This window comes from Mustela erminea, chromosome 1 (genome assembly GCF_009829155.1).
Source record: "Mustela erminea isolate mMusErm1 chromosome 1, mMusErm1.Pri, whole genome shotgun sequence".
Lineage (NCBI taxonomy): Eukaryota > Metazoa > Chordata > Mammalia > Carnivora > Mustelidae > Mustela > Mustela erminea.
The window spans coordinates 75,037,662-75,058,210 of record NC_045614.1 but is presented as its reverse complement, the minus strand read 5'-3'; the positions used below and the strand labels follow the sequence as shown (position 1 = coordinate 75,058,210).

At 37.9% G+C, this 20,549-nt stretch overlaps 1 protein-coding gene and 1 long non-coding RNA gene across 14 annotated transcripts in view; one reads left to right on the top strand and one right to left on the bottom strand.

The window, feature by feature from the left end:
- RBMS3 (RNA binding motif single stranded interacting protein 3) overlaps nt 1-20,549 on the top strand; it is a 712,557-nt gene that overhangs the window by 428,983 nt on the left and 263,025 nt on the right. The window contains exons 1-2 of one of the 13 annotated variants that reach the window (XM_032359759.1): nt 11,156-11,186; nt 15,661-15,782. The exons of the other annotated variants lie outside the window; for them this stretch is intronic. Coding sequence (XP_032215650.1) covers nt 11,171-11,186; nt 15,661-15,782 — 138 coding nt within the window. The 5' untranslated portion in view covers nt 11,156-11,170. Of the gene's footprint in view, nt 1-11,155; nt 11,187-15,660; nt 15,783-20,549 lie in introns of those variants that run through there. 13 annotated transcript variants of the gene reach the window in all.
- Nucleotides 16,519-18,663, bottom strand: LOC116599802. The gene is made up of 3 exons (XR_004289459.1): nt 18,551-18,663; nt 17,266-17,420; nt 16,519-16,703 (listed from the first exon to the last, which is right to left on the bottom strand). It is a non-coding gene; the product is annotated as an uncharacterized LOC116599802 (long non-coding RNA).

Here is a 20,549-nt window from a genome sequence, read left to right as displayed (position 1 = left end):
TTATAATATCTTTAGAAAAGTTGTCAATTGCATGGCCTTTCTTCTCCTTCTCTCCCTTTCATTAACGTTCACATCCAAGCCTTGGTAGAATCTTTTCACCCTCTCCTGATTCTGAGTGTTGACCTTTTGACTCCATTTAAGGATAATTAAAACCCTTAAAAGATGTTATAATAAGGTGCTTCACACTGAAGAGAAATATAGGGCATAATGTACTATTCTCCTAGGCTCCTTGGTATATGATTCTTAGAGTCAAGGAAGAGTCTGATGGAAACCTATAGGGAGCCTTGTCCCTAGAGGAAATTATTATTTTTTCCTGATTCTATGAGTATGCCACATACCTAGCTGTCCACATCCTATGCTGGCTCCTCTCTACAAAAGAGACTGACTCTATCAGAGACATATACAGCCAGAAAAGTGAGAATATCATCATACTTGTATCTTTCTGACATAGGAAAATTCTCTAGCCCCCGCCTCTCCACTTCACATTCTCTTTAAATGTGCTAGAATGAACGTGAATAAAAAATGGCTCTCTCCCTAATGCATACTCATATACAGTACCCTCTTTTCTTCTAAGCAGGTACACTGTCTTTAGAGTAGTGAAACCAACTCCAAAACTTTGCTAAAAATCAATTCTGAAGCACCTACTGTGTGCCAGGGTCTTTTACAGGAGCTGGAACCACATGAATGAATAAAGCAAATACACTACTCCATGAAGCTTGTGTTCTCATGGGAGAGAAATGTAACAAAATCAGAAAAACATGGTAAGTCATATTGTTCTAGAGAAAAATAAAGCATGGAAAGGAAGTGAGGTAAGGCTATCTATGTGCAATTCTAAATAAAGTAGTTAGGGGTGGCCTCTCCGAGAAGGTGATATTTTTATAAAGCTCTGAAGGAGTTAAGAGAAAGAACTATGCAATATTCTGGAAAAAGATGACTCTCAGCAGAGGAAACATCAAGTATAGAAGCCCTCAGTCAGAAAAATGTCTAGAGTGTTTGGGGAATAGCAGACAAGCCTGAGTGGCTAAGACAGAGTAAGCATAACACAGAAGAAACAGAGCAGGCTAGGCTTCTAGGTCTTTTTATGAACATTTGCCTTCATTCTGAGTGAGGTGGAAATCATTGAGATTTTGAGCAAGGAAGAGATATGACCAAATGTACAGTTTTGCAACAATTGCTCAATCTTCTGTTCTGCTAAGTTGAGATGAGACTCAGGCTGGGCTAAGGTGGAGGCAGGAGACCAGTTAGGAAGCTATTGTCATAACCCAGCACAGAGACCACAGTGGACTGGACCAGTGAGCAGCAGCGAAGTAGGAAGAAACCACTGAGTTCTGAATAACTTTGAAGGTAGAATTAATAGAATTCAGAAACAGAACAAAAAAGATAAAAGGAGGAAGAGTCAAGGGTGAATTCTAGTTTTGTGACCTGAGCCTCTGAAGAGTTATCATTCATCATAAGATGGGGAAGGTCAGAAAGAAGTGAGCTGGGGCGGGAGGACAGGCCTGTAAGACGTACAACTGGAAATGTTGAGTAGCCAGTTGGGTATATGAGTATGGAGATTAAAGGAAAGGACAGGACTGGAGTTATGACTTACAGTTGGAATTTAAACTCATGAGATTTGGTAAGATAACCTCAAAGGGATTGCACGTTGGGGAGGCAACACAAGATTTAGGTGAGAGTGCATCTTTGACTCTCTTCTTCGTGAAGTACAAAGATGAGGTACATTTAGTAAGTTACTTTATTATTTCTTTTTCCCATTTACCATGTCTGGTAGGACTGGGTTGTAGAAAGTAAGCTTAGATATGCCAGCATGTGCTTGCACGCACATGTGCACACAAACTCTCAAGTAATAGCTCTGAAGAAACAGGCAACATTGAATGGGCTCTTTTTGTAACTTAGCCTGTGACAAATATAGCAGAAGTTATAGCCTTGAGGCAAATCTTTCTTCTTTGGCCCAAGTCTGATTATTTAGGTAGTTCTCTGTATATTTTCTGTGTTACAAAGCACAAGGGGGATCTTGTGTCATTTCATCATATAGATAATAGGGAATTGTTTTAATTTTGGGGGGAAGAAATATAAGAGCAGTAACTTCTTAAAGATTAGTCCATTCTTCTGTGTCCCTCATCCTGACCGCCACTATATCTGCCCTGTTAGTGGTTTTGTTCGAAACTCTGGTTCTTAAGAATGTTTTCCAGAAGGTGATTTCCCTGTCCTTTGTCAATTGTAACAATGTCCTCCAGGCAAGCATTTATTACTTTAATGAAACTGAAATCCAGGAGCTGGGTGAGCTGCCCATATATGTCAAACAGTGTGCTGGGCATTTCATAAACGTCCTCTCCTGTTTTGTCTAGCAGTCCTGTATTATCGGTAGAATGAACCTCATTTATTGCTGAGACAAATGAAATTCAGAGAGACTCAGCAACTGTTCAAGTAGTAAAATCAGTGTTTGTAGCTCCTATGTTGTTTTCTCTGTATACGATACTGTGTCTCTTCACAACTCTGCATTCCATAGTTTCTACCTACAGCTAAACCAAGTAGGTCTTCCTAAAATTATATGCCTACCTGCTGTTCCTTTCCTGAAATCAGTGCTCATTCTCTTCCAATCATGTGACTAAGACACATTTGAATAGTGAACTGTGTTGACACCGTCCTCCCTAGGAAAATCCCCTTGCATGTTCTGTGTGAGACTACCTTAATAATCATTGCCCATTGAGTAGCTGTTTCTGTCATTGGCCTCATTTCACAGGCTTGGTAACTGAGAAGTGAAAAACAGTCTCTAGGTCAGAGGTGAAACCGTGAGCTCGGTTTTCTAGTAACAAATAATTTCTTTTGCAGGTATGCTACCTGCTGGGGCATTGTAAGTGTTCGATGAAGGATTTGTCCAATTTACTGCATTCGATGTCTTATCATATTTGTGCACATTTCTTCAATGCAGGCTCATTTGCCCTGTGCAAGTCCCAAACCAATCTGATTACCCTTTGATGCTTTTCATCTTTTGTTCTGGGAAATAAAATACATATGTACATTACATAAATAAAAATAAGTATCTTAAAATATATTGTTTGAATTTCAATGATTCTAAAAACAGAAGGCTTAAGTGGCCCCTAAATTCAGCACCTAGATCACAAAGATTAAAAAGATGGGTCACACTGATTATGGTAGATGTGTGAGGAAATGGAACTTTTACATACTGTTGGCAGAGGTATAAATTGGTACAAACATATTAAATTTGTATTCCCTTTAATAGACTTATTCTACTTCTGGAAATGTAGCCTCTAGATATACTCACACAGCTACTAGAATGAAGATATCTGGACAGAGATAACTGGGTCAACATATATGCTTATTGCACCATTATTGAAAAGGAGAGGACTTATCCGTGGCTTTCTGAAAACAAACAAAAGAGAAATTCAACTCTGACTTTATATTAAGTTTGTTATTTTGGTAATGCAACTAATCTTATCCTTTCTATATTAAAAAAATTTAAACCATAGATAAGTAAGAAAGAAGGAAAAAGAAAGTGTATTCTCGATACCACCACTCAGAGATAACCATTATTAAAAACTTGATATTTTCTTCTGGTTCTTCTCTGTGCAAATGCATCCTGTGTCAACACTTTTTTTTTTTTTTTTAATAACCTCAAGATTCCCCCATTTTATGGATATAGTAAACTAAACTTTCCCATTTTGTAGGGTATTTAGTTGTTTCTAGTTTTGCTTTTAAATACTACTCCCTCTGATGGTAGCAGGCCAAAAAGGGCATAAATGTTTCCTTTGTATTAATTTTTTTGTCCCACCTGTCCTAGTAGCCTCTGGTTTGCTCAAGTTTTATCAATAGAATCTGGATCGGTCTATTCTAATCTTTTTCTCTCTTGGTAAATCATGTTTATGGCTGGTATAATAAGTTAAGAAGTGATGAACAACATATTTATCTTAGACATGTAATTTTTTTCTTTTAATTTCAGTCCTAGCATTTGATTTTAATGCACATGTTTTTGGATATGTTGAGTTGGCACAAGTTATGTTGTTGATAATAGTCTGTCATCTTTTAGGAGCTCTGCCTCTGGAGTCAAAAGCCTGGTGTGAGCCTTGACTCTGGTACCTGTGTGATTGTAGATCAGTCCTTTGTCCACTCATAGTGTCCTTTTTTTTTTTCCATCTGCAAAATCAGGATGACAGTAACACCTGCTGTGAAAGCTAACTCTAAGTATTAGAGATAATGCAAGGCACAGTGCTTGACAGGTAGGAACAGCTTCCTAAAGGGTGGTCATCCTCAGTATTGTTATTTGTTGCTCATTGTTCTCACTGTTCTTTGATATTATAATAGATTTAGTCTTGTTCCATTTTTGCCATTCATTTGTTCTTTGCTTCCAGTCAATATTCTTTTCCTTAAGCAATGAGTTCATCTCTGTATTAATCATGTTCTCCCTTCTCCTTTGTTTTCTGCCCTCCTCCCCACCCTAAGTATTCCTCAAGTTTGAATTTTAAATTACTGACATTCAAATGAAATTTATGGCAAAGGGAGGGACACCTGGTTGGCTAAGTCCTGGAGAAAGCAACTCTCATCTCAGGGTTGTGAGTTTGAGCCCCACGTTCAGTGTAGAGATTACTTAAAAGTAAAATCCTTAAAAAAAGTAAAGGAAATGATGACAAAATCATGAGTTCTAGCTATTTGGATCTATATGGGCTGCCATCTTTTAAATTAGAACTACTAAGCTGCTGATTTTTTAAAAGAGATTTTTTTATTTATTTGAGAGGGGGGGAGGGTCAAACAGAGAGAGATTGGGGGAGAAACAGACTCTCTGCTGAGTGCAGAACCCGAGGTAGGGCGCAATCTCAGTTCCCTGAGATCATGACCTGAGCAGAAATCAAGGGTTGGATGCTCAACCGACTGAGTCACCCAGGGCCCCCTAAATTGCTGATTAAAAAAAAATATCTTTTCATATTTCTGTAAAAGTTATCACCATGCTTGTGTGTGGTAATGAGGCCGCTGACCCATTAAGACTGCACATAAATGTGAGGCTTGAACTCTTAATTCTCTCACTCACCTCATGAACAATAACCTTGAGAATCAGTGATTACAGCACAGGCTTCTGAATGAAGGAGGAAAGGCAAAAAATGATTTAGCTGCATGGCAAGTTGATAATAACCTGATTAGATCTCTTCATTACTCCCTGCGGTTTTTCTGGGTCCTTGATTTTGAAATTTGCCACAGGAACTTTGTAATTTTTAGGGTAAAAGTTTCATAAAAATTATGAAGAACCACTCTTTTTGAAGGAACCCATTGTCATTATCAGTCAGATTCTCTTGGGAAAGGAAAGCCACAGAGGGACGATTGTAAGTGACAGATTTTGGTATATAATTTTGTGTACATTAGAATTTGTTACCCTGTTTTTAGTACAGAGTTTAGAAGATCCCCTTTCCTGATATTTTCTATTTTTCCTTTCCTTTAAAAAGTTGATAAAAATAACATCTGATGAAAAATAGTAGTAATCACAATAATACAGAAATGTCTGGAGTGAAAATCTTTGTAAATTTGCCCATAGAGACAAGCATCATCATCTTTCGATATAACTGCCCCATGTTTCCCTATGCACAGACATGCATTTGTCTTGTATACATTTTAAACATAGCATTCGTTTTCTTCCCCCAAATAGGGACAAGGATTCGAGTGCATTTAGTTTGTTTGTGACGTGATCCAGGAAAACAGAAGTAAAGGAGTAGGTAAGATGAGATGAGGATGGGAGATGTTCTAGTAAGCAGATTTTGGTGATCGGAGCTCATTTTTAGTTGGGAACCTCTGCAGAACCATGGAGAATGCCCATCAGATGACGAGGTTGGAGCATTTATTGTTCAACTTCCATACCCACTTTGTTGGAATTTGTCCCTGGGGTATTGACAGTCCTGCATCTTGGGTTGTGCTTGTGTGCAGTTGAGTGACCTTCTTTGGGCTTTGGAAAAGGCAGAGCGGAGAGACTCCAAGTTCCTGCTTGGCATGGGTCTGGCAGTGGTGCCTGTGAATGTCCAGTTGAGTGTGTTGTAATAAGATGGACCAAGGAGATGCGCTGGGGAATGCTATGAGCACAGAGCATCACCTACAATCCTGCCCTGCATACTGTTTTTTCAACTAGCTCTGTTAAAAAAAAAAAAAGGAAAAGAAAAAGAAAAAGAGAAGAATCAGCAAGGTATCTTGGATACAATCCCAAGTCAGTTCAGGTGCACATACTTTGTTGTTTTTAATGGTGGCATTCCTCACTGAATATTAAGTAGGCTAGATGATCATTTGAGTGAGAACAGTGTCAGTGTTTGTCCTCATTTTACTATGTGAATCTAGAGGTTTGCTATATAATCCTCCCTAAATCCAAGAGTGATTTAACTTCTAAAGCAGTGCTTCTCAAACTCTTCTGTACACATGAATCACCTGCAGATCTTGTTAAAATGCAGATCCGATTTAGCAGGTCTGGGGTAGCACCTGAGAGTCCGCATTTCTAACTGCCAAGTGCTGCTGATCCACAAGCCATGCTCTGACTGCCAGGTTCTACAGTCAAATAACCTGAAGGGAACTTGTGCATTGTCAAAGTATTCCTTATAAGAGTCTGGAAAATTTTCATAAAGACAGCCATATTGAATTAGCAGCTGGGAGAATCTAATTTCCAGCTACAAACTTGATTTGAGACCTGGGGCAAATCCTCTCCGTCCTCTGAGAAAATCTTGGGCATCATTATCATTCGAATGCCTTGGATTCTAAAGTAATATTTTATGATCCAATGTGTGTATTCCTTTGCTTGCAAAGAAAATATGTTTCCTGTCTTGTTAGTTCTATAAATGTATTTGGCCATACTAGTCTATATTACAGAATTTAGGATATTCCAGGTTTTCTGAGTGTTTATATTTATATGTCATAGCTACTCTTGAAATTAAAAGGATATATCAAATAAAGTATCCAAGAGATAGTTCTAGATTTCTCTCTTCGAATTGGGTTCTCCATGTCTTCCAGCATAATAAGTGGTACTCATGCAGGTGAAGATGCAAATGTCAAAACCCCGAGATAATCCTTGAATCTTCCTTTCTCAAATTCCTCACATCCCAGCCATCCAAAAATATATAGATTTGACCTGAAAAACAGACTTTTTTGGAACCACTTTTCTCTACCATTATCTCCATTGTTGTACCCATAATCACTCTCCTGACCTACTGTGAGAGCTTCCCAGCTAAAAGGAACCCTACCGCATTTCCTTAGCTCTCCATTCCCTTCAGGTGTATTTTTTTTTCAACAAATCACATCATGTCTTTCCTCACTACATGGAAAAACATCTCATCCCAGTCCCCAGCATGTAGGCCCAACGTGGCCTACAATGCACCATGTGATACCTTTGTGACGCCTATATCCTTTCCAATGTTATTTCCTGCCACAGTCTCCTCACTGTGTCCCATCCACACTGGCCTGTTTTCCCCACCTTGAACAGAGGAAGCTCTTTCCTGCCTGAGGAACTCAGCTTTTCCACCAGCCTGGAAAATGTTTTGAAGTTTATGAATTTTGTATTGTTTTTCTTTCAGTTAATTTTTCATCAACCCTTTCTCTGTATAAATTTTACCATGTTTAACTATGGTAAGTCTTAATCTGGCACTTTTTTAGAAGGTTCACAAGAAAAGAGAAATAGAGGAAAATATAAAAGGAAGTCTTGATTTCTGTTCCCTTGGCCCTTCCTATCTGTCTTCTTTGATTTCTGACTTGCTCTATACTAAGTAAGGTAGTTGTCACAGACTAGCTAATAAATTAAATACCCTTGTCTGTAAATAGATACATTTTGATTTAGTGCTTTCCTTAACATAAGCTTCTCAAATTGATGCAGTTATGTGTCCCCTCAAGTGCTTAATTTTATTTTCTCATTTGCTTGAGAAGAAAATATAGCCAGGCACCCAGTGAATATGTACAGCAGCGTAAGAGGAGGAGTAGATACAGATATTAACATCTATAATACTAACATTTATAGGGACACCCAGGTGGCTCAGTCGGTTAGGTGTCTGCCTTTGGCTCAGGACACAAACTCAGGGTCCTGGGATTGAGTCCCACATTGGGCTTCCTGCTCAGCGGGGAGTTTGCTTCTTTCTCTCCCTCTGCTCTTTTTCTCTGTTCCTGCTCTCTCTCCCAAATAAATTAAAACAAACAAACAAACAAACAAACATTTTAAAAAGTACTAACATCGGGGCGCTGGGTGGCTCAGTGGGTTAAAGCCTCCACCTTCGGCTCAGGTCAGGATCTCAGGGTCCTGGGCTCTCCACCCAGCGGGGAGCCTTCTTCCTCCTCTATCTGCCTGCCTCTCTGCCTACTTGTGATCTCTGCCTGTCAAATAAGTAAATAAAATCTTTAAAAAAAATACTAACATCTATCAAGTGTCCATGTAATCCTCACGGTCACTTTGTGGTAGCAGTATCCTTTTTTTTTTTTTTTTTTAATGGTGAGGAGGCAAAGTCTGAAGGAAGTGAACTCAGTAGTCCAGAATTATAGAGTGTGTGTGTATATAAATTTCTTTATATGCTTCCCTGTGGCTAATATGCAAGTAATGACTTTTGGATCTGAAACCAGATCAGCCACAGAAATCCCTGGTGGTTTTTCATTGTATTAGTGTCTTTCTCACCAGAATCTATGGGAGTCATTCTTAAGGATTCATGAGTTCCACATTGAGGATTTGCAAATGTGGGGATTTCCATTCTATGATTATAAGTTTAAAAGGTTATGAAAGCATATTGGAGATCATCTGGCTGACCAGTTGATGTCACTGCCTGTGTCTGTATTTATGTCTATAATCACATGGTGCCAAGGAGGCCCACTGTCATTGTCTGGGACTAATGAGGAAGGAACCAGGCAGACGTAATCAGTAAATGATGCTTTCAAGCCACATGAAAGCAGTTAGCCTGGCAAGCTAATCCCAGATGAAGGTTGTATAGTAATTCAAATACAGAAAAGTGGTGGAAGAATCAGACTGTCACACTGCGAAAAGAATATAGCCCATGAATTTCAAAAATGTTTGATGCTGTAGCAGTCAGTAGCGTATCCACATTGCAAGGGAGAGTTTAGATTTGCCAAAATGACATTATCCATGATATTAAATTAATGTTTTAATTAAATCGTATTGGTTATGCAACTTTGCTTTTATGTAATTTTAAAGTGTATTTGGCTAAATAGTTGCATATGAGCTATAAACAGAGGCATTTTACTTCATTAATTAAGCATTTGCATATATTTGAGTTCTCTTTAATAAAAATAACCAAGTCAACACTGGAAGTCTATTACGTGTATTTATATAAAACGTATATAACTACATATTATAGAGTGATAGATATGTAATAACAATGTGTGCGTGTGTTGGGGGGGGGTAGGTGGGTGTATTTTTTTTTTTTTTTAAAGACTTAATACCAGGGTTCTCAACCTTGGTCTGACAGATACTTTCTTTCACAGATAATTCTTTCTTGTAGGGGGCTTTTCTGTGCATTGTGAGATACCAAGAGCGGCCCCCTCACCACAGTGTGACAAACAAAAATGTTTCCAGGTATTGCCAAGTGTCCCCTGGGAGCAAAACTTCCCATTTAAGCCTCACTAAGCCTCACTAATCTATGCATTATTCAAAAATAGTGACCACTGCCTTATCCCATATTGTGTACAAAGTAACAAGGTGCTCTCAAAAGCTGTGTGTTTATGAAGAAGGAAATGATCCTCCTAGTGCATATACAGGCTACGTAATGGGGAGAAAATCTGTTGGGGTCTCGGGCAGCATGGTAGTACTGGAAAAGAATTATGTCTACATTTAGAGTGAATTTATCTCATTCTCTTTTTATGTCCTATTGTTTCTAGATTCCTGGGATCCAGTTTGAATATCCATCTTTATTCTCTCTGTTCAAACAGCTGAGCAGAAATATCACTAAAACTCTTAGTAGAGACTATGAGCTAAAAGTATACCAATGAGCCAAACAAATGGAGATTGTCCAAGGTGGTGTTGAGTTTGGGAATCAGATTGTGTTAAGGGACACAGATGCTGAATTCCTTGTTTTTTGGTCTTTCTGTCTTGAGGGAGTAAAGTTTGAACAAGACAAAGAATGTACACTGCCTTATGTTTCTTTTATAAAGTGAAGTACTTAGGATGAATATTTATTTGCAGGGGGTAATTTTAGCCATCAAAATTAATAGCTTGTTTATTTTATTTTTGCATTTGTTTTAAGTTCTATTTGCAAGTAATTTCAAACTCACAAAAAGTTGCAGAAATAACATAATGCCTCTCATTCAGATTTTTCCACATATTAAACATCTCTCACATTTACCTTATCATTTTCTCTATAAGTATGTGCATAGTATTCTTATTATTCAAAAATATTTGAAAGTTAAGGCATGATGCCCCATCATCCATAAGTACTTTAGTTGTATTTCCTAATAACAAGAACATTCATATGCAGTAAAAGGATCAAAATCAGGAAATTAACATTGATACACTAGAAATGTCTCATCAACAGATGTTAGTCAATTCTCACTGGTGTCCTTTATAATAAACAGACATTTTACAGGGGTGGGATCGAGGATCCATTGTTATATTTACTTGTCCTCCTTAGTGTCTTTAATGTGTAGGTCCCCATTCCTTCTACATCTTCACATCTTGAAGATTACAGGCCATTTATTGTGTAGAGTGTCCCTCAGCTTGGGTCTGGCAGATGTTTTCCAATGGGTAGATTCAAGGTATGCACTGTTGGAAGGAAGGCCAGAGTTGCTCTGGTGTTCTTCGAGTGGGGAAGCCCATGGTGTTCACTTGTCCCATTCTGATGATGCTACTTTGGTTATTTAAGCAAATGGCTATTAGGTATCTCTATGGGAAAAGTTACTTGAAGGGGGTGGGGAAGTCTTTGAGGTTAGAAGGGAACTCTTCGAGATTATGTATATTTCTTACTTCTCATCACACTTTCACTCGCATCTTTTGACATACACTGGTCACTCTTACCTAACTCAGTTATTAGTACTGTGGTTGCCAAGGGATGACTTCGTAATTCCAACATTCCTTCTACGTGAATCAGTTTACATTCTACTTTAAGGAACCCTCATTTATTTAGTCATTCATTTATATAAGCATTGATTCTTATTTTATGAGTTAAATCATTACGGACATTGCATCTATACTCAAGTGTTTAGAATGGAGCTCGAGCAAGGTAAAGATAAATGCTGGTAAGCTAGCTACTCTCTTCTCTCCTCTTAATGTAGCATGTTAGCTAATTTTGTAGTCCTATTCAGGTATTAGGGTAATCCAGTAGAAGCTGCTGTTGTCTCAAAGGTTGGGCACCAGTTCTGCCTTAGTGATTCATTGAAGTGGAACTGAAGGAGCACAAGCCACTCTTTCCTTGGAAGCTGGGAGCGTTTTATTGTTCTTAACTGTGCCTAGAATGTCAATGACTCTAAAGCTGGGGAAAAAGACTCCTAATGAGTTTCAGTGTTTTAATGTACTGCAGGTTCCCAATTGTATGAATTTAAGAAGCTTAGCAATTTGGTATCTTCTGAATAATAGCATTTATTTTATACTCTAAATACTCCCAGGGAAGTCTGAATAATATTGCAGCTTCTTTGGTGTAATAGCTTTGGTGGGCTAATTGACTTGAACAGTGGAATTGCTCCTTAAAAAAAAAAAAGCTGTACAATTTTGATTAATGAACCCAGTAATAAATCATTAATCTTTTTAGCTCATAAATGATGGGAACATTGTTCTGTCTCCCCCAACCCCGACCATGATATAGTTCTAGATTCTCTTGCTGATAATCAAGTAACCGCATTTTAAGGATCTAATCATCAGTTGAATATGCCTACCTCTACATAATTTAATGTAGTGTCTAGTAAGTTTGCACCTGTGAAGAATGAAGAGGGACAGATTCTAAATAGCAATAATTGTTCTTTTGTAAACATGATTTACATTTAGTTAGTAACTGTCCTCCTGCAGTGTCCTAAATTTCTTTATTTTTTAATTTAATAATTATAGAAAAAGTAATGAGTTCCCCCTATGTACCTGGCACTGTACTAAATTTTTAGTGGAATATGTCATTAAATTATCACAAGAATCCTCTGAGGTCTTTCATATTATTATTTTCATTGTACAGTTCAGGAAATTGTCTGAGAAATATCAATTACTAGTTCCTGTCATGGAACTAGTTCAAGTCAGAGGCACTATGTCACTCTGCCCACAGATTATTTCTACCTAGTTTTCTGGAGGTTTGTGAGTGAAGTTATTTTTGTTGAGATAAATATATGTGGTGTGTGAATGTGTGTGTATATTTCTTACATTTCAAGATTTTTCATGTTTATCATATAAGTGAGACACCATCTAGAAATAATTTAGAAAGACAACTGTCTAATACCATTTTGAGGAAATTAGGATTTTAAGTTATAAGCTATAAGAGTACAGGAGGCAGATGTTTACATTCTTGGCTAGACTAATGTGTTAGTTAATGAGAAATAGCTTTTTATTATTGAAATTTAGATGTAAGCTATTTGCGGGGCTGCACTCTCTTAAGGCAGGCAAGGATCATGGCCTCTCATGTCTGCATCCTCGGGATTTAGCTCAGTCACTGGCATATACTAGAAGATCAAATGTTTAATGAGTGAGTGAGTGAACAGTCAGTAGCAGTGATGTCAAAAATAATAATGGATATTTTTATCCATTATTGGATAATAAATATCATCCAATAAATTTTTTTTAAAAGTATGTATTAGTGGATAATCCATTTAATAACACTCCTGGAGTCAGGATAAGTGAATCAATAAAGTAACTTGGAGACAAAGTGAGTGCTGTGACCCTCAGTGTCTCCAGTTCTCCAGGTGGGCTGGTCCACTGGGCAATAGGTCTCTTGTAGATAGAACTGAGCAGAAAATTGAGATCTCTTCATTCCATTTTCATTGATCTTCTAGGCAGTGTTGGTAAAATCGCTTAATTCATTATTGAGCCATGTTTAGACTTACTCTTTCACACTGATGAGTTTTAAGAAAATTCTGCTGAACAGACGGACCAAAGAAAAGCTGGCAATGATGATGGAAGTTACTCTTTTTGAAGGCAAAGTGGTTTTATCTCATTTGAATGCCTTCGACCCACTGTTGTGCCTCCTCTTTCTTACCAAGGTCATAAGATTAACATAAGGAATGGAAGCAAGATAGCAGCACCTTCTCCCCACATTGCCTTTCCCCACACTCCCTCATTTCTGCATTGATAAATCGGTTTTTGCTGTGAAATACACACATACATATCTTTTCTCCCAACTGATGATGTTAAGGATCATAGGCCTCCAAATGTTCAGGCTTTCTTTGGAAAAGACTGGGATTAAATAAGCCTAGGATATGCCATCCTTCACTTTGACAAGATTTAAATGTATACCTGAATTGGCTAAAAAAAAAAAAAAAAAGAAGAAGAAGAAGAAGAAGAAGAAGAAGAAGAAGAAGTACCCATGTAGAGCTGAGAGCTTCCTCTTCCTCTACAATATGTGAATGGTGCATGGTTTTACGAAGCCAGTTTTCTGCAAAATTGACACTGGGTAATTTAAAAATAAAAATAGATTCCAACAAAACAGCAGCACCACAGCAACGTTTTGTATACAAAGCTGCAGTTTTTCACTTTCTGTGTATTAAACACTTTTTAAAAAAATTTAACCTTGTGTAATAAAGGTAAGAAGGAAACTAGCCAGTTAATTAGTTTTTCCTTAGTAACCTGCCAGCAAGTCCTAACTTTGGGTCTTCTCTTGCTTACTCATTTCCTCAGTATGACTAAGTGATTTCCATTCTTAGTCAAAAAGGTAAATTGAGCTACTAAATGGGTTTACACATTGAATACCTGTAGGAATCCATCCAAAGTGGCTCCTTCCCCTTGGTCTTTCAGAGAAAGGTGTGAGCCAGCCATTAAATACATTGCTTTTAAATTGAAATCTCATGCTTCTGTTCAAATAGATTGGGATTTGATTTCAAGCTGGTTTTTCTTTTTTCTTTATTTATTTGTTTATTTTTAATGATTTTTTAAATTTTTTTTATTTTTTATAAACATATAATATATTTTTATCCCCAGGGGTATAGGTCTGTGAATCGCCAGGTTTACACATTTCACAGCACTCACCATAGCACATACCCTCCCCAATGTCCATAACCCCACCCCCCTTTTCTCAACCCCCCTCCTCCCAGCAACCCTCAGTTTGTTTTGTGAGATTAAGAGTCACTTGTGGTTTGTCTCCCTCCCAATCCCATCTTTTTTCATTGATTCTTCTCCTACCCACTTAACCCCCCATGTTGCATCTCCACTTCCTCATATCAGGGAGATCTTTCTCCGATTGACTTACTTCACTAAGCATGATACCCTCTAGTTCCATCCACGTCATCGCAAATGGCAAGATTTCATTTCTTTTGATGGCTGCATAGTATTCCGTTGTGTATATATACCACATCTTCTTTATCCATTCATCTGTTGATGGACATCTAGGTTCTTTCCATTGTTTGGCTATTGTAGACATCGCTGCTATAAACATTTGGGTGCACGTGCCCCTTCGGATTACTACGTTTGTATCTTTAGGGTAAATACCTAGTAGTGCAATTGCTGGGTCATAGGGTAGTTCTATTTTCAACATTTTGAGGAACCTCCATGCTGTTTTCCAGAGTTGTTGCACCAGTCGAGCTGGTTTTTCTAGTAGCTGTATGATGTTGGGCAATTGCATAGCTTCTTAAAACCTCAGCTTTCTCACATGTAAAATGGGGACATTAGCCATACCTACCCCAAGTACTGCTTCAAGGAATAAAACCATAATGGAGTTAAGTAAATTTAAAGCACGGTGCTTGGCACATAGTAAGCTTAAAGTTAATATTAGATAATATTGTACCTTAAAATAGTAAGACTATGAACCCTATCTGACAGTGAATAAATTATATGACAGTAATGTTAATCCCTTATAGCAATGGATAAAAAAAGTTAGTATCAGCGTTGTTTATCAGAAATTCATATTTAACAGGGTGTCCTTATTTTATCAGGCTTCCCTAATTTTGTGAGACACAGTGTTAGCCACATGAGCTCTGTTGCACAATTCTAAGAGGTACCACTTTTGTTGTGCTCTGGGGATGTCTTCTACATAGAATACAATGAGAATGGTCACCTTGAGCAGAACTCTACAACTCTAGCATCTTTATATATCTGAGCTACATATACCGCACATGCGTGTGAGCCTCTGCAAATTTGTAAGCCGACATATCCCAGGCAGAAGATATAAAATGGTCTGTACTGCTCTCTAATTATATGTGTTGTGGTGGATATTCTAGAAGAAATTAATGGCGATACTCACACCATTTCTGTACTTCCAGTTGTTTGAAAGAGGACCATAGTCATGATCAACAAGTCAGGTGACAGCTTTCTACCCCAAAGTTCATGAGAGGCCAATAAAATAGACATCCTTGGAGAGCCCCTTCTGAGAGGCAGGTTAGATTCTGAGAAAATGTGGAGCGATTTGTTTACAATATTGAGTAGTTCTCTATAGTTTGGTTTCCTGTTCTCATTTTTTATCTGTCAGGACCCAGAGTACAAAACCATACATATTTGTGACGTAGTAACATATTACAATAAAACTATAGAGAGATCTCAATATTGTAAAATGTTAATTTAGCATTTTCTCACAGGAGCAATCATCACGTCAGGGCTGATAACGGGCGATACTGAGCTCGAGTTCATGAGGTGCATGTGGAGGGAGAAGTCAAGGAAAGCCAGGAATCCAATCTGGCCACCTGTTCCAGGACCACAGGTAATTCAAATACAGTCATAAAGACTCAAGAGACTCATTGAATCATTCACTGCTCACCTCAACTCCGAGGCTGCTTGATTGATCTAGAAATAAAAGCCTTAAAGAATTGTGCAAATTACCAGTGGTGCAGGTTGTCCTAAGCACCGGGCAGGGTTTCACAGGCTTCTGCCAAGTTTCTTACCCAGAATCAAACCCTCCAATTGAACTTGAGGACGTGAACTCCTGTTGCCAGTGCCTGGCTTGCATTAAATCTAAAATAATTAAATGCTTCTTTAAAAATATGTGTTCCTTATAGAAATTGTTCTTCTTGGTGCCTTGGGAGGAAAAACTGGTATGTATCACCCTCTTACTTCCTCAACATGTGAAACAAGGGGAAGAGAAATCACCCTTTTTCTTTTTGGAGAGGGAAAAGATTAAAAACACAGGGCAGCCCCCTTTACCACTTACCAAACCCTACAGAGGATGAGTTTCTCAGGCAGGACTTGGGGGTGTAAGCCTCCTTCTTGACAGTCCTTCTTTACCTTTTTCTTTGCTCTTTAATCATGATTCTAGAGCATGTATCTTATGGAAAGGCAGTGCCTGTCTCTTTCCCCAGTCAAAGGCCATGGCTCTGTGGCTAAGGAATGCAGATGTCCCAGTGTGAAGATGAGAACTGACCATGTGCTGTATGTTTTCATAGCAATACGGATTTGGCAAAATTAACACATGGTATGAGTTAGAGTCCTCCAGAATAATAGAACCAATAGGAGATATTAATTTATTTATTTATTTATTTATTTATTATTGGAATCTGCTCACATGATTATGGGGGCTGACAGGCCCCAAGATCCGCAGTCATCAAGCTGGAGAGCTAATGGTATAGTTCCAGTGTTCTGGGCACCAAGCTTGAGATCCAGGAAGAATAGAAGTGTCAATTTGAGCCTGAAGGCAGAGGGGGAGAAAAAAGAAAAGCAAACACACACACATATGCACACACACTTAGATATACAGATATATCTATATAAATACAATGTCTGTATATACTTCTGTATATACTGTATATACACTTCTGTATATACAGTATGTACCCTATATACTGTACATACTAAATCCTGTATATACTAAGTATATATTGTAGATACTAAATATTTCTGTGTATAGATATATCTATATATCTATATCTATTTCAGCTTGAAGTCTAGCTTGAAGTCTGATCTCTTAATTCAGGAGATCAGTCTTTCTGTTTTTACATCAGTCTTTCAGGTCTTTACAACTGAGTGGATGAGACCCTTCCACATTAGCAGGGCAATCTCCTTTACTCAGTCAACAGATTCAAATCTTAGACTCACCAAGAAAACACCCTCCCAGATACATCCAGAACAACATGACCAACCCCCTGTGCTCCACGTGGCAGAGTGTGGTTGGCACAGAAAATAACCATCAGACACATGGATGGTACTGAAGCAAATAGGGCCACAACTAGAGACTCCCTCCCGTGACTTACCTAGAGGGGTCATAACACGGACAGCCATGCACCGAACATGCTGAGAGTATTACCAGAACAGGGAAGAAAACTTTATACTGAGACAGTGGTAAACTAGCTCCAAATGCTCTGATGCCTCCTGGCCAGTTGTTCACATGGGAGGCTCTGGCTCCTTGCTTCCATTTTCAGGGTGAGAGAAGACAGTTTTTATTATTATTAACTTTTAAATTGCTACAACATTTAAAATGGACTATTCCATTAAAAAACAATTGCTCCTTTGTCTCCCCATTGATTTTCCCTTTTACAGGTGAGGCCCACTGAATTGCTATATTTATCAGCAATCCCCAGAGTTGGTGTAGTGTAAGAGAAAGGGGACCAGATGGAGAGCCAAAAAGTATCACTTAGGGTGTTGTTTATTTGCCTACCGGCCATGTGACCTTGGCAACCCTTCCAAGAGACCAGAACCAGTTTTCTTATTTGCAGAGTGGAGGTAATAACTCTTGCCTTCCCTACCTCATAGGGTTATTAGAAAAGGCCACCTGAGATAAAATGATGCCGCAGCATTTGGAATACTGTAAAACTCTGCTCTGTGTCGGGTAATAATAATATTATCTTCCGTCTGTATGAACATCCCTCTCGATGTGTTTTTAAAACATCATAGTCACATGTTTGCTTTAGAATTATTTCGCACATCCTTGGGATATTTCTGGATGTTTTGTCACCCCTACTTCAGATAATTCATCTTGAGACAGTTTTGACGCAGTTCAAAAATGAATAAATTGGTTACACACAATTTTGTGATTAAAAAAAGGACTTGATAGTATATAAAGTAAGGAAAAACTGATAACCATAAAGTGTTGTATTATGATGAGAAAAATAGGAATATAGTCCCCTAAAACAGTGTTACATAAAGTTTGGTTCACCCAATGGTACTCCTTGCACTGAAATAAATAACAGAAATTGAACGTAAACATTTAAAACTTTATATAGCCATTTCACATCAACATAATATTTATTCTAAACATAATTTTGGTCTGTCAAATGTAATAATAAAAATGCAGCTTTATTGTATTGTATTTTACAAATACTGGTGCATGACAGATTGAAAATAAAAATGGTCTCCCCCCAGGTATAGCTTGATAAACATTGTTCTAAAGTCTCTAACGCTAATAACTATTTGTAAATATTTAAATGTAGTTTTGGCAAGACTATTACCGAATCAAGTTTTGAAGTCTTCCACTAACTACCTTTTTCAGAATTATGTATCTATAATGGCCATAATGCATACTCAGAAATGCATACTCACAGTCCAGACTCTGTTGGTTTGCAAGCTCCTCTGGAACTTCTCAGGTATAATCTGAAACTGGCGGCAGTGCTCAGAGGGCAGCAAACAATGGAAGAAAGAGGCTGGCCACTCCAGGTGGGTGGGTGACAGGTTTAAGGCGTAAAAGCAGCTTATACACAAGGCTTGTCTTAGGCAGCAGGGAAATGAGTAGATCTCTGTACCGGCTTGCCAAATCCTAACAGTTTCTATAGACTTAACTGGGTTCAGGCTTGTATATTTTGCAGGTAGTCTCATCACCACATCACTATATCAAGGTTGGGTCCTTGCAACGGTCTGGGGGAGTGGGGAAGGCAAGGGAAGCCCACATTCCAAGGACAGGGGAGGAAGTGAGGAGCCTCCAGTTGCCCAGGTGCAGCTAATGGATCAACCAATGATCCCTTCTTCTCTTCCCTGTGACCTTCCCCAACAAAAGTAACCTTTGATCTAGATGCAAGCAACCCTTATTGTCCTCCATTGGTATTCATTCGCTTAACCTACCTTGAAATGCTCTGAAACTCAAATTGTCTTAAACTGTTAAAAAGAAATGAGTGCCCTATTTTGGCAATTTGCATATACAAAAAAAAAAATCTAAGAAAATGGAAGACATTTCAGAAAAAAAAAATTATTTACATATTCTTGAGTGAAATGACAGGTCTCTGCTTTCATTAATAATGGAGAGGATACTTTATTCTTTCACAACCTTATAACAAAATTAAATAATAGATCAAGAAATCCCTGCAGGAAAAGATAAAGAAACAGACCAATATTGGGAAGTTCCTTATGGTGACCTGGTTGATCCAATGTAGTACATGTATGAATTGTAGTCACATACTTTTACAAATGAGTATACAGTGCAGAGTATTCATTCAGTGAGTGTGTAAAATGCTGACCAAGGCTAGGACCTTTTTTTTCTTGTCTTCTTTTTTAATAAACTTAACTCGGTAGCTAAAGTTAATTGATGAATAAGCAAAACTGAATAAAACAAGAATTCAGAGGTTTTTATTATCATCTGCATTAATACTCCTTTGAACTACAGCCTCTGTCTGCTATTATTATTTCTTAAGAGAAAAGACAGTGTTGTGAATTGGTAAGAACATAGAACCATGTAAAAAAGACATGAGTTCTCTTTCAAGCCCATGAACTTGAGCAAGCCAGACTACTCCTTTAACTTCTTTTTTCCCCCCATTCATTAAATGATCAGATTGTAGAAGATATCTCCTAAAGTCCATTCTGGAGCTAAGTCATTTGAAAATTTAAGTTAAAAAAGTTTTCTGGAGGTTGTTTTAGATTGTAATTCTCACATGAGAATTTTTTTCTGAAACATTAAAAAGAGAGTGTCCTTTGGTTCGTAGTGCCAAAGCATCTTTTGAAAGTGGCCATCAATTTACATAAACCTGATACCTAGATAACATTAAAAGTAAAAATATGAATGTATAATTGTATAAAAATAAATGTATATATTCTTTTAAAGTTCATTCTGGGGGCGCCTGGGTGGCTCAGTGGATTAAGCCGCTGCCTTCGGCTCAGGTCATGATCTCAGTGTCCTGGGATCGAGCCCCGCATCGGGCTCTTTGCTCAGCGAGAGCCTGCTTCTCTCTCTCTCTCTGCCTGACTCTCCTCCTACTTGTGATTTCTCTCTCTGTCAAATAAATAAATAAATAAAATCTTTTAAAAAAATAAATAAATAAATAAATAAAGTTCATTCTGTGTCATGTCAACACATATATTCAAGACTAGTACCACATTTCAAAGGACAGAATTACTCAATAAATAACATTTCCCAACGCTATACATTTTCTGTGAACATAAATTAAGGAATCACACCATCCAGTACTATCATGTGTCTGCGAATACTGATTAAGGAGTCGGCCTTGCTGTTTGAATTTGAATTCAGAAAACAGCTTACTGGCCATTCCCTTATTTTCTAAGTCCTGTGTGTTGATCACACATCATTTTGAGAAGCTGCAATTAATTCTACACT